Genomic DNA, 13,875 nt, shown 5'->3' on the forward strand with positions numbered 1-13,875 from the left:
ACAGATTTGAGGAGAGAGGTTACAATAAAGGCAATAAAAATAGGACAAGAAATAGTTAAAAGTGTCAAAATTATATAACAGAAACATACAAGCTGCTTACATTTACGTCATTTGTGACGTAGTTGAAAGTTATTTGGTAAGCAATAATATCAAATTTACTTTTTTTAATATGTATCATGATTTGTGTAATTAAATATCATTTTTCTTTCTTTTTATTGGATGTCTCAAACGATTCAGCAATTGTACTACTAAACTAATTTATTCATATTTTGTGGGAGTTTGTATATTTCAATAAAATATTTTCATTTTTTTTTTCTGATTTGGTTTGATGAAAGATTTTCCAAAGTTGGACTGTCCTGTAAAGGACGTCATTTCATACCTTATTTTCTTTCTTCGGATCTATATCTGCTCTTTCTAATAACAATTTAACAATGTTGATGAATCCACCTTTAGCAGCTGCGTGTAAGGGAGTATTACCATACTGAAATAAAAGGTTTACAATGTTCATATTATCATACAGACGTGTAATACAAACTATGTCATTCAAATGATTAAAGTACAAAAAAAAAACATTAGCTAACAATTCAAGAATGATGAATTTCAAAATAGTTTTTCTTAATCGCATTTTTTGCTGAGACTGTTAATGACCTGTGTATTCGAATCGCATTTAATATAACATAAAGTAGTTTGTTCTGTTTGTGTACTCCATTGTCATCCCCAACAAAAAACCGACAAAAACTTTATACTTCAATAAAACAAATACACCAACAACATCATGGTAAGTTATCCTACACTCTTAGTATAACTGTTTGTATCATTACGGGCAGATTTCAGAAAAGAGATCTCAGTGCAAGAAATAAAAGAGTGTCGAAAGATACATGAGAGATAGGCAAACTCATGGATCGGACATCAACTGACAACGCCATGGCGTGCAAAAGTAAAAGACAAACAGACTAATGATAGAACACAATACACGCATCTGGTGCTCATTTTATTACAAACCCAGTCAATAGTCTAATTCGGTAGGTCATGTTCGTCAAATGGGTAATGGGATTGTATTTACGACGTAAGGAACATATACAAAATGATCTGTGAAACGATTATTCCATAATGGTCAACAAACTCGTGATGGCGTCAGTAAAATTTACGAAGGGATGATTTCAACTTTAACTTTTGGAACTTTTGGTTTAATAGTTTCCTTGTGTGCCAGAACCATCGATCAAGGAAATAATGTTAGGGTATTCAAGCCTGGAAATATCAATTGGGAGATACTGTATCTGTGTATCCTTTTTGTCTAATTCGATGAGATAAATGTGTTCAATATAGTAACCAAATTCTGAATTATTTAGTGAGAGTATCTTTCTTCCTAAGAAGTTCCTCATTATAATAAAAAATGAAATAGGCAAGAAGAGGGGCACAATTGCTTCCCATTGGAATGCCAACAGTCTGTGGAAAACACGTCCTCCAAACGAAACAAATATGTTGTCAAGTAAGAAATCAAGCATCTTGATAATCTAAGTTTCAAAATTTTGTTTTGTTAATTTGATTCTAAGTGATTCTTTACAAAAAGAGGAACGACAGATACCAGAGGAACGGTCAAACTTATATATCGAAAATAAACTGACAACGCCATGGCTAAACATGAAAAGGACAAACAGACAAACAATAGTACACATGACATCAAAAAAAAAACTAATGAATAACCAACACGAACCCCATCAAAAATTAAAAGTGATCTTAGATGCTCCGGAAGGGTAAGCAGCTCATGCTCCACATGTGGCACCCGTCGTGTTGCTTATGAAATAACAAATCCGGTAAATAGTCTAATTCGGTAGGTCACATTCATGAAAGGATAGGGGATTGTAGTTACGACGTAAGGAACATATCCGATATCATTTGTGAAACGGTTATTCCATAGCGGTCAACCAACTCGTGATGGCGTTTGTAAAATTTACGAAGAGATGATTTCAACTTCACCATTTGGAACTCTTGATTTCATAGCTTCCTTGTGAGCAACAACCCTCTATTACGAAACTCATGATAGGAAATACAAATTAGGACTTATCCATCCCTAAGACAAGATACTTGCATACTTTTTTAGAAAACAAAGCGCAGCTAACTCTTTCAATTTGTCTTTTAGTTTGGAAAGGGGAATACTTCTATAAAGTGTAGAAAAGTCAAATGCATTGAAAGATAAACAAAAGTAGTCTTAGATTGTACGTACTCCAAAAGATCTTTTGAATTTTTCAGTATCCCCATCGGATTCACGCCACCCCTAGAATAGGAAGTTTCATAATAATATCGAAACCCGGATTTGATGGCTGATAAAATAGATGTTAATAATTTTGAAAGAGGTTTCGTGTTTTGCAAAATTTGGGTCGTTAAGATTGGCGTAGCATGGGTATTGATAGACACTTTCAGTTTCTTAATACTGATTTGTATCAACGACCTACAGGTTCATCCACCAACATTGTAAAACACTCTGACAAAAGAAACTATTAATAACCGAAGATGTGTAAAGTATTGATTAAACCAAATACGTAAAAATAGAAATAATATATCCACAAACCTACACCATTACCAGACATAACAAACAAATACAGAGATATGTCTGAATGAATTGTTCCTTGGAATATAGTAAATAGGCACTCTTTTGCAAAAAACAATACAGATAATTGAGATCTTTAAGGTGGTATGGGAGTCTAAAATAAAAATGATAGAATTTGTTCATACTTTGCCAAAACGTTGTATCTTTTGATACATGTTGAAAAATATAATAAAAATGATAGGTCACCGCGCATTTTCTCAAGCTACAGGACGGGACAAAATGATACATTTTGTATGGATTATACAGGAAAAAACACCATTTTGTGATTAGAAACTAAACAAAATGATAGAATTGTTAAATTCTTCAGGAAAAGATAGCTTTCAGACACTGCTTTGAGAATATCAAAAGAAAAGATAGGGTCACCGTAAGTTTTTTCCGGCTAAAATACAAAATAGGAAAATTCCATACAGAATCCTTCAGAAAATGCACTTTTTTAGAGTTACCTCCCCTTAAAATGCCAATTTAAAAAAAAAAAAAAAACAACCAAAAATAATAAACATTTGCAAAAATATCAATATTTAGAAGTTATATTCTTATAAATTGGTACTTTTAAATGAAAATGTACATTAAACATCTGCATTCCTGCATCAAATTTTGCTAACTTGATGGAAAATCTGATTCTCTGTTTTTTACAATCCAAGATGGAGGAAGACACCCATACCACCTTAATGTCCATGAAATCATGCTTCATGATTGTTAGATACAATAATGTACTAACGCAAATATCGTACTCAAGGTAAAATAAAAAAAGATGAAATCTGTAAAAACTGACAAAACCAATGGAAAGACCTGACAGCAACTGATATATTCTTGACTCGGTATCGGCAATTTTAAAAGAAAATGTTGGTGTTAATGTGGTTTATAGCTCGATCAAACTCCCATTTACATAACAATTATATATTTCTCCAGTATATGGATAGTGTTGCTTGATCAATCAAAACAATCAAAATTGTTTGACGTGACAATAATTGGGATCTAGCAGCATATATAGTATACATACATTATATCAACTATTTGTTTTAGATCATGACAAACACACAGTCACAACTAGCAATGATATCAACACAAAATAAGCGTATGGAGATGATACTTAATAGAACTTCATAATCACACCTTAAAAAATACAGTTTTATTTAAGTAAACTATTGCTACGAGGAACACAAATCAAACCCGCTATACAAATAGCATCGTCCGAGTCAAACCTTTAGATTCAGCACAATCGGGAAGCCACAAAATCTAAAACACAAAAGCCGTATCATCATATAAATAGTCATGTAAGGAGTCATACGACCATAAGGGAAATAATAGTAAGAATACAAATCTACGGAAAACTGCAAAAGTAATGATATGATACAGTGTCAAAAACTGAAATCATTAACTCAAGACCATCCTGTATTATTATAAACTGTATATTCAAGCTAGTCAATTTTGCCACTGTAGAATTAATGACCCATTGACAGGTACATGATACAGTTAATGAACTTTTGAAATAACCAATCCATCAAGGCCCTCTCACCTTTGATTATAGTGTAAAACTCACATTTCACATTTTTGTTTATAAGATAAACATATGCATAAACTACTAACTAGAAAACATTAGAGTCCAACTATTGAAAAATATAGGATTTGCAAGGGTCTCTGTAATATAGACATGTTCTTTTATTGATATAACTTGTCGCGAAAGAATATAATTAACATATGTACATTCCCGTGTCCTTCGTTCATTTATGTTAGAGATCAATATTTTAACATGCAATATTGAGTCAATGCGTATGATCTTTATTATTCAAATGACATAGATGAATCTAGCAACTGATTCAGAACAATTATTTGAAAACGAATGTCTACTTTCTTCTTCACAAAATACAAATTACGAAGATTTTTCGTGTTGGTGTATGTTCAAAAAGGTTGATATATATTCACTGATTCAAAGAACTAATCTTTGTCCCGTTACCTTTTTCCCGAATGTAACCTACCGAATTAGATCATTATCTGTCTTTGTAATAACATGAGCAACACGTCGGGTGCCAGATGTGGAGTAGGTTCTGCTTACACTTCTGGAGCACCCGGAGATTTTGGTGGTATTCGTGTTGCCGTTGTACTGCTGTTGTGTCTTTGTTTTGTTTACGCATCGTTGTCAATATAATGGAATTTTATGCGACTGTCGTACAAGTGAGAGTTTAAGTACTATAAAAGCAGGTTTAGACCACCATTTTCTACACTTGAGTGTGCCTGTACCAAGTCATCAATATGACAGTTGTTGACCATTCGTGTAATGTGTTTTATTATTTGATTTTGCCATTTGAATAGGGACTTTCAATTTTGAATTTTCCTCGGAGTTCAGTATTTTTGTTATTTTACTTTTTATCGATATGTTGCAATTACACAACATGTTAAAATTGGTAAATGAATAACATTTTGAATAAAATTGATAGTGGAAACGTGGATTGTGTCAAAAATACAAAAAAAAAAAACAACAGAAAATAGCCCAAGCTACCAATTGGTCTTATACACAGCGATAAAATCCCTTACCTGGGGGTTAGCTTTAGCTGGTTCTTAACAACAATAATTACTGGTTCAGCGAAAATGGACGTCACACTTATCCCAAAACAGATAAATGAACCAGATTTAAAAAAAAGAACCATTCAAGATTAACAAAGGCCAGAGAAACCTGATTTGGAACAGGCAGAAAACTGTTCAAGTTTGATGTTTGGATATGTAACAGAGGAACCTTCCGTATATATTGAATGAAATACTGTAAATTCAGAAATTATTGCTATGTTTAAATTAAAAAAAAAATTAATTATGAATTTTGTCAAAATCGCAAAAATCAAAATTGTATTTCAGTCTTAAACGATAAAATCGCAATAATAAATACACGCGATATTTTCTGAATTTCCAGTATCAAAGAAAAAAAATGTATTAAAAACGAATTGTGCAGAGAACAATTGAAGGTCTTACCACCACAAAAAGCACATATTTCGATCGAAAATGTTTACTTCCCGTTTAAAATGTCTATTCTTGTGTAAAAAAAAAAAACAGCTAAATGTACGTTGTTTTTTTATAAAACAAATATTGTTTCTATAGACTTTTGATAACAGATAAGGGAGAAGGGTAGGTACTACTGATTTTATATTTGGTAAAATTTAAACCTTACTTTACACTGATTTTAAAAATATTACGTTCTTGTAACTTGAAAAAAATAAAAAAAATAACAGCTTCCTGGCTTCTAGAGGTTGCTGACCAATGGTAAATAAACTATATAGATATAGGAAGATGTTGTATGAGTACCAATGAGACAATTCTCAATCCAAATAACAATTAATAAAAGTAAACGATTATAGTTGAAGGTATGGCCTTCAACACGTAGCATTGGCTCACACCGATCAGGAAGCTATAAAGGGACCCAAAAATTAGTCATGTTAAACCATTTAAATGGAAAAACCACGAGTCTAATCTATATAATAATGAGAAACGAGAAACACGTATGAATTACATCAACAAACGACAACTACTGTACATCAAATTCCTGACTTAGGACAGGTTTGAATTTATCATGTACCAATAATGATATACAACAAAGAATGAAATGTAGAACGTTGATTTTAATCTTAACCTTGACCTCAATTTCAAGGTCTTAAAGCAAGGATCTAAAACAAAAGACCTGAATTATATACTGTGTATGATTTATCTGTTATAACAAATATAGGCAACAGTAGTATACCGCTGTTAAAAATTCATTAATCGATAAGGGAAAAAAACGCATCCAAGTTACAAACTAAAACTGAGGGAAACGTATCAAATATAAGAGAACTACGACACATCAGAGACTCAACATCGGAATGTAAAACACAAAGAAACGAATTAAAGTTTAACAATGGCCATTTTCCTGACTTGGTACAGGGCATTTTGGGACATGCCAAACCTCCTGCTTTAATGGCAGGGTTAATTATAACATTAAAATGACAACTTTACACGACAGGGCTACAATTAATAAATGGGAGAAAATATTTTTTTTTAAACGTAATAATATCTTTATTGCATATTTGCTGTAACAATTTACTAAGTTAATAGCTTGTAACTTAGTATACCTCATGTTTGTTTACCTAATAGTTTACGGAAGCACTAATTGGTATAATATAACTTATTCATAATATTAGTATCTATAGTACAATTGATTTCACAATTATATAAGATAAATATTGTGAATACACATACAATTTTGTTAACAAATTTCTTTCCTTTTATTATACATTAACTTTTCCGGATTTTTTTTTCGTTATCGATTTTATCAAATGATCCGTGTTCCATTGAAAGTAATTGGGCATAGTGTTGGTTCAGCAAAGCATGTGTGTTATCGCATTATCGATTGTGTCTAAATATTCTTATATAAACAGGATTTAACTTATTTTATAAAATTTGGTAAGTATACAATTTTTGTTTAAGTTTCTACTGATCTATTGTATGTCGTCGTGTATATGTATTACACAAGTTAAATCATTCATTTTAGCGTGCACAATTCACAATTTGTCTACACTATAGAATAAATTATTAAATAATCGTGATTACACATGTTTATCTCTTTTTTTTTCTCTACTGTTTATGAATAAAACAACAATATGTACCATGTCGTTACTTATGCATGGTTGAACATTTTTACAAACATATCTGTAACACATACCGACATGCATGATTGAACCTGTGAATAAACATGACCATGTATGGCTTGTAAACAATAAACAATTGTGCTTACAATGTTTTGTACTTTTTATAAAATAATGTTTCAAACATTTAAAATTGATTTAATTCTGATTTTTTTTTATAATCTTCAATGCATCTATTTGTATTTAGAATTGACTTACTATTATTTTTGTAATTAAAATTGTTTATTTCAATAATATCTGAAATTTCTTTTTGGAAAATTTTCAAAATGTTTATTTTTTTGTGTTTTCTTTTCTGAGACATAATATGCTTGATATAACAAAAAGGATATTATTGTTAGTATGTAGTTAATATCAAAGTATGCTGAGTCTTCAATTTTGTACCCTATTACTAGATTTTCAAGACTTATAATGTTTTTGTCTATACCTAGGGAGTTCATTAATTTCATTGCTATTTTTAGGAAGTCTGTCTTAAATAAGCAGTTGACAAAAAAGTGTTCATAGTTATCTTTTTCTTTACAATGCTTACATAAGTTGTTTTCAGTAATTTTCCACTTTTTTAATAATTAATTACATGCCAGAATATAATAAATAAGTTATTTTTGAACTTGTAACTTAAATTTTTGTCAAAAAACATTTCCCACAAAAGAAAACCGTTCGGTTTTTCATGATTTTCTTTTAGTTTGAACGTTTTATAAAGTTCTCTAGTGCTCGTTAATGGAGTTATTGTTGTTTACCTTATTTTTAAGTCGTTAACAACTTTAACTTTAGTTTTGATGGATTCTTCAGTACAAAGAATTAATGTCCAATTCATTGATATTGTTTTTTTTAACATATATATTTGGTTTATCCAATTTTGTTTATATTTAAGCTGAGATAAGATGGTAGTTTCAGAGATTTTACCCTGTTCATCAATGATATCATTTATTGTAATTATATCGCTTTTTATGCAATCGTCAAAGTTTAGACATTTTCTGTTAAACCTAATACTATCATTTCCCCACAAAACTTGTTTTCTAATTTCAAAAAATCTTTCAGGATATTTTGTGTTTCCTCCTTTTTCACTAATCCAATCTTTAATTAGTTGCTTGTAAAAATCTGGCATATTTTGTCACTTATTTTTATCAATGTTTTTAATACTCTTTAAAATCATTTTGAATACAAAAAGATTTTTCCCTAATTTGTTAAAATAAAATTTTCGAATGATTGTCCAATTATCATTTTTATCTTCACTTAATTTTAGAATCCAGTTCATATGCAGTGATTTTATGTAAACATCAATGTCTGTCATTTTAAGTCCACCTTCCAAAAAATCTTTTGAAAGTGTGAATCTTTTTATTTTGTCTGTTGTGCCTTTCCATATAAAATTATATCTCAAAGATTTAAAATTTTGCAACATTTCTTTAGGTATTATAGTGTTTGATGCAATATATGTTAGGTTTGGCAAAACAAGTGATTTGATGATGACTATCTTTCCTATAATAGTAAGATTTCTTTTACTCCAAACATCTATTATTTTTTTACATTTTAAAAGCTGTTTTTCAAAGTTTAATTCTTGACATTCTTGTTTATTGTGACCAAAATAAATTCCAAGACTTTTAATAGGTGTAGTACACCAATTTATATCTATACATTTATCACGACAATGTTTCAATTGGCCTAGCCATATCCCTTCAGTTTTTGTTTTATTCAATTTTAAACCTGAGAAAGTACCAAATATTTCTATTAAATTAATTGCAAGAGTAGCATCTTTTTTTGATTGAAGAAATAAAGCAGTATCATCTGCTAGTTGGCAAATTTTCAGAGTATTACTTTTCGCGTCTAGTTTTATTTCTAGTCCTTTTAAATTTTTATTTTCCCTTATCTTAATTGCCATTACTTCTACTGCTAGAACAAATTGTAAAGATGATAATGGACGTCCTTGTCGGATTCAACGAGAAGCACTGAATCGAGTAGATGGGAGAAAATATAGGACAGAGAAACAAACGAATAATAGCCATCAAAAGGTAACAGGTTAAAACATATGTTTATACGCCAGACGCTACCTCCACACGATTTATATAATAGATATTCATGATAAAACTGAAGTGGTGACTAGCTAAAGAATAATAACGAATACACGACAATCACAGCCGTGTTAGCCATAGTCATTGCAACGCCCAAAGTGACGTGACGTCATATATAAATTTCTAAAACGTGTTCCGAAAATGAAGAAAGAATTTGAAATGCAAAATTAGATTTGTATCACTTATCTAACTTATATTAATAACAGTGAAAATTATAATATTAATTAATATTTAATTGTGGTAAGAAGCAATTAGATAATTAATTGTATTATCTAGTTTTGTCGGTGTTTCTTCTGATCGAAGTGCAAACCAAATATATCGTGTAAATTACGTTGATCCGAAATTAAATCTACCAAATGAACTGGATGAGTAGTTATCACCAACACACGAATACAACAGAAAACAATACGATTTACAACTACAAACGTTAAGACATTTGACAAAATCCGATGACAACAAAATTGATTTGGGATGGAAAAGTACCATGCCACGTCTCACAAAAACAGTCACATTCGGTAATAAGTCACGTTCTGTAATAAAAAGATCAGACGACGTAATGACAAACCACAATCTTACACGAGGTAAAAATGTCCATAGTTAGTTTGGACAAAGATACATCGTATGGATCAAACAATTCGTGATGGTGTCCGTAAAATTTATGGAGTGTCATATTTAATCTGTCCTCCTCATAAGTTTGTTGGAGCAGTTTCTGCGTTAGGAGCACACTCCTGTATATGAAGGCCGTATAGTGTGAACATGCACGAGCAGAACATATCAATTGAGATATGTCAACACCAAACGAAAGGGCAGAGGGTATGTTACTGCTGAGAAATGGGAAATTGATAATTGGGAAGTTGCAATCGTTCCGTTTATCATAGATTTTCGTGTGAAGTCGTCCATCTGTGTTAATATTGAGGAAAATATCAAGGTATGAAGCAGTCTTTCTAGTATCAGTAGTATCACCAAGGAGTAGGTCCGGTAAAGGCCGACTTTCGCCTCAAATTTCATCTAACGAAATATTTTGGACTCTTTTTAAATACTGTAGTGTCTATTTCAATTGATTCGATTAGTTTATGTGAAAGATTTTAACTGATTTAGTCATCAAAAACGCTCGGATTTAAGCTTAAATATGAAAAATCTATCAAATATGCCACCAAAGTCACTTTTCAGATGGTTTTTGTCAAAAATGAAAGTGGCCGCATCCGTGTTCATCCTTAACCTTTATATATGTTTTGTATTATCATCAAATACAACCTACATTTCAGTATTATGGATGAACACGAATGTGGCCACTTTCATTTAAGACGGAAACCGTCTCAAATTTAACAAAAACGCTGAAATTGTGAAGATTTTAGTAATTTAGCACGACTTAATGATGCTAGTACCTAATATATGTGCATTGTATTGTCAAAAGCAGCCCATATTTATGTAGCAGAAGCAATCTTCTTTCCAATAAATAGCTGAAAGATTACATTTTCACACTGATATATTTTGGGGCCAAAAAGGGGTCTTACTGAACCTACTCCAAATTTCATGTTCACTGGGATACATGAAATCCAAGTACTGGCTGAAATATTGGTTATTGAATGATAGGACATCATCAACATATCGGAAAGTGAAATTAAAGAATTTAGCAAGGTGCGTTTTCTGTTTGTCTTTTAGAAGGGTTGAATGTATCTGCTTCGTACGAGTACAAAAACAAATCGGCTAGTAGGGGAGCACAATTAGTACCCATTGGAATAACGATTGTCTGTTGAAATATGAATTCTCCAAACTCAACAAATATTATGTCGATCAAAAAGTCCAGCATTTTGATAATATAATCTTCAGTATATTTTCTGGTTCATTCAGTGTGGTTCTTCAAAAATATTATTATAACCCAAAACAAGAAGTTTGTAACTACGATTCCCATTTTTATAGAAATAGCTTTGTTTAATGAGATGGTAAAGTCGATCTTTTAACTGAGCATGGGGAATAGTAGTATAAAGCGTAGAAAAATCAAGTATGTTGATGCAAAATTGCAAAGATTGTGATCGAAGATTGAACACTCAGCTAAATAAAAAGGGGGAGACAACTCCAATTACATGTCAACGTACCCTTTGTATATATCTAACGATATGTCCAAACTTACAATTTAGTAAACATAATTTGTCGCTATCTTGTATGGTATCTTATGATAAGTGATGAAATAGATAAAAAAAAAAAAAAAACACTTGACATTGACCCCTGTCTTCGAACTTATTTTCATTTGGTGAAACAAGGACCTCAAATTAAAGACCCTATTACCCATGGTTCACGGGTTACAAATCCATATCACTTATATCCAATGCATATAGGGATATAACTCTCATATGGAGTATCCGGATATATTCCGGCAAAATGCGCTGGATCTATATAACTAGCAATTTGGTAAAGTAAATTTTTCGTAATCTTTCACGGTTACAAAAGAGTAGTCTGCACAAAACAATCAGGTTCACAGAAATAAGTCACACAAAGTAAAGTGTCCGGTTAAACAGTGTCATTTTTAAAAGCGTATACACTGGTCGATATCAGAGCAAATATATAAGTGATCAATTTTGAAACAATACTGCTGAAGAAACAAATAGGCGCTAGAAAATAATTATAATTGAAAACCATTTGTTCAGAAAACAATTGCACGTCTTTCCACCCCATTGTACATATTTTGGAAGGACAATATTCACTTCAAGTTTCAAATGTCAATTATGCTGCCAGATGGTAGTTAAATGTACACTGATTCCAAAAATATATAGATTTTTTATACTTTTGCTAAAATAAGGGAGATGAGTAGGTACTTCCGATTCCTAAAATTTTCACTTACGGTTTACGGTCACAAAGCAACGACCTTAAATCAAAAGACCTTTGCTATATGTGTTACTAGAAATATCAACATCAACCATTTGGAATATAAGAGAGATCAAACTACCATGGATTTTCAATGTACCCTTTCAACTAAAATTGACATTGACATATTTTAAATGAACCAACGAACCTAAATCAGAAGACTCTAGGACTCTATCACTTGTTGATTACCAGTTACAAATGCATGTTCCTCATACAAAATACAGAAGGGAAATAACTCATATATTGAGTCTGTGTTTTGCTTTATGCTAATGAGAACAACATCTTGAAGATATAAAGAGCAATAAGAAATCATAATTTTTCTCTGTTTCTTTTACGATTGCAAAACAGTATTAATCTTCCGGACCATATGAGTATTTGGACCATACGCGTATGGTCATGACCATATGGGTATATACTCATATGGTCCAACCGTACGCGTCTGGTCGGGGTAATTAACAAGTTTACAGGTAACACCTAAGTTACTCTTCATAAGGTATACCCCTTGTAGTTGTGACGTCATTAAAAAGACGATATCAAAGGTCATTTCATTATATTATAATAAAAAATAAGCAGTTTTGTGCATTTAATTTTACTCACTAGGCACTAGAGTTAAGCACATTTTATACATATAGTCATTAACGACATGTTTTTACGAGTGCATGGCAATATGTCGACTTCAGTAGATATTTCCATATTTTCTTAATGACTGTTATAGAATTTCCCGAGACCTCGGTACTACTGCACGCAGCTGATAAGAAGGCTAACTTTTCGCTCGAAATTAAATGGTGTAACTGCAAAGGATCGTGCACAATCAAACGCAGAACTTATGCCATCCTGAGCGTAAATTTACGAATACAATTCGCGATGAAAACTATCTGTGGCATCAATATTTGATTTTTGAATAGCCTTTGAATTATTAAAATTAATACATTTCCCTGTAAATATCATTGATTTTTTTTAGATATTAATGTTATTAACATTTGAAAAAATACCTATATGGTCCAAATACTCATATGGTCCGGCACGTTAATAACCAAACCAGTATATATACTCATATGGTGATACCATACGCGTATGGTCGGTCCATATGAGTATAAGCATATGGTCATGACCATACGCGTATGGTCCAATTACTCATATGGTCCGGAACATTAATAAGAAGTAAAACCGTGTGCGGGAAGATAACTCGTATAAAGAAAACTTTTTGATCATTCAGGGAGAAAACCAATTCTACAATGACTGTTCGATATCATATGTAAAATATCTAATCGACATATTTCGAAACAAAAAGAAAACTCTGCAGGAAACAAATATGGCGGAAGAAGAAAAATAACAATGAGAACAAATCTCAATGAAAAGGGACTTTCATCCAATTTGAAACAATTGTTAGGAGAATAATGGAATGTGTTGAAACCCCAAAACATATCTAGACAAGAAACTAAACAATCAACAAAATATGTGGTACTTTAGATGATGAATAACGTCAGTACCTATTTTTTTTTACCTTAGGACCATCAAGTATCATTTGAGAAGTTGATACGGAATATCTATCAATAAGGTTTGGTAGCTGCCGATGGATGTTTTTTAGAGAAAAAAAACAAGCGACGTTCTTTGTCATAACCCTAGTTTATCAACTTTCTTTTAAAACACTACTAAAATTAATAAAAGTCTGTGGTAT

The 13,875-nt window shown here is 31.5% G+C and overlaps 1 protein-coding gene across 1 annotated transcript in view; it reads right to left on the bottom strand.

The window, feature by feature from the left end:
- LOC139527475 (putative ankyrin repeat protein RBE_0317) overlaps nt 1-13,875 on the bottom strand; it is a 129,448-nt gene that overhangs the window by 31,810 nt on the left and 83,763 nt on the right. The window contains exon 5 of the mRNA XM_071322954.1: nt 380-481. Coding sequence (XP_071179055.1) covers nt 380-481 — 102 coding nt within the window. The remainder of the gene's footprint in view (nt 1-379; nt 482-13,875) is intronic.

The sequence above is a fragment of the Mytilus edulis genome, chromosome 6 (assembly GCF_963676685.1).
Source record: "Mytilus edulis chromosome 6, xbMytEdul2.2, whole genome shotgun sequence".
In the NCBI taxonomy this organism is placed as follows: Eukaryota; Metazoa; Mollusca; class Bivalvia; order Mytilida; family Mytilidae; genus Mytilus; species Mytilus edulis.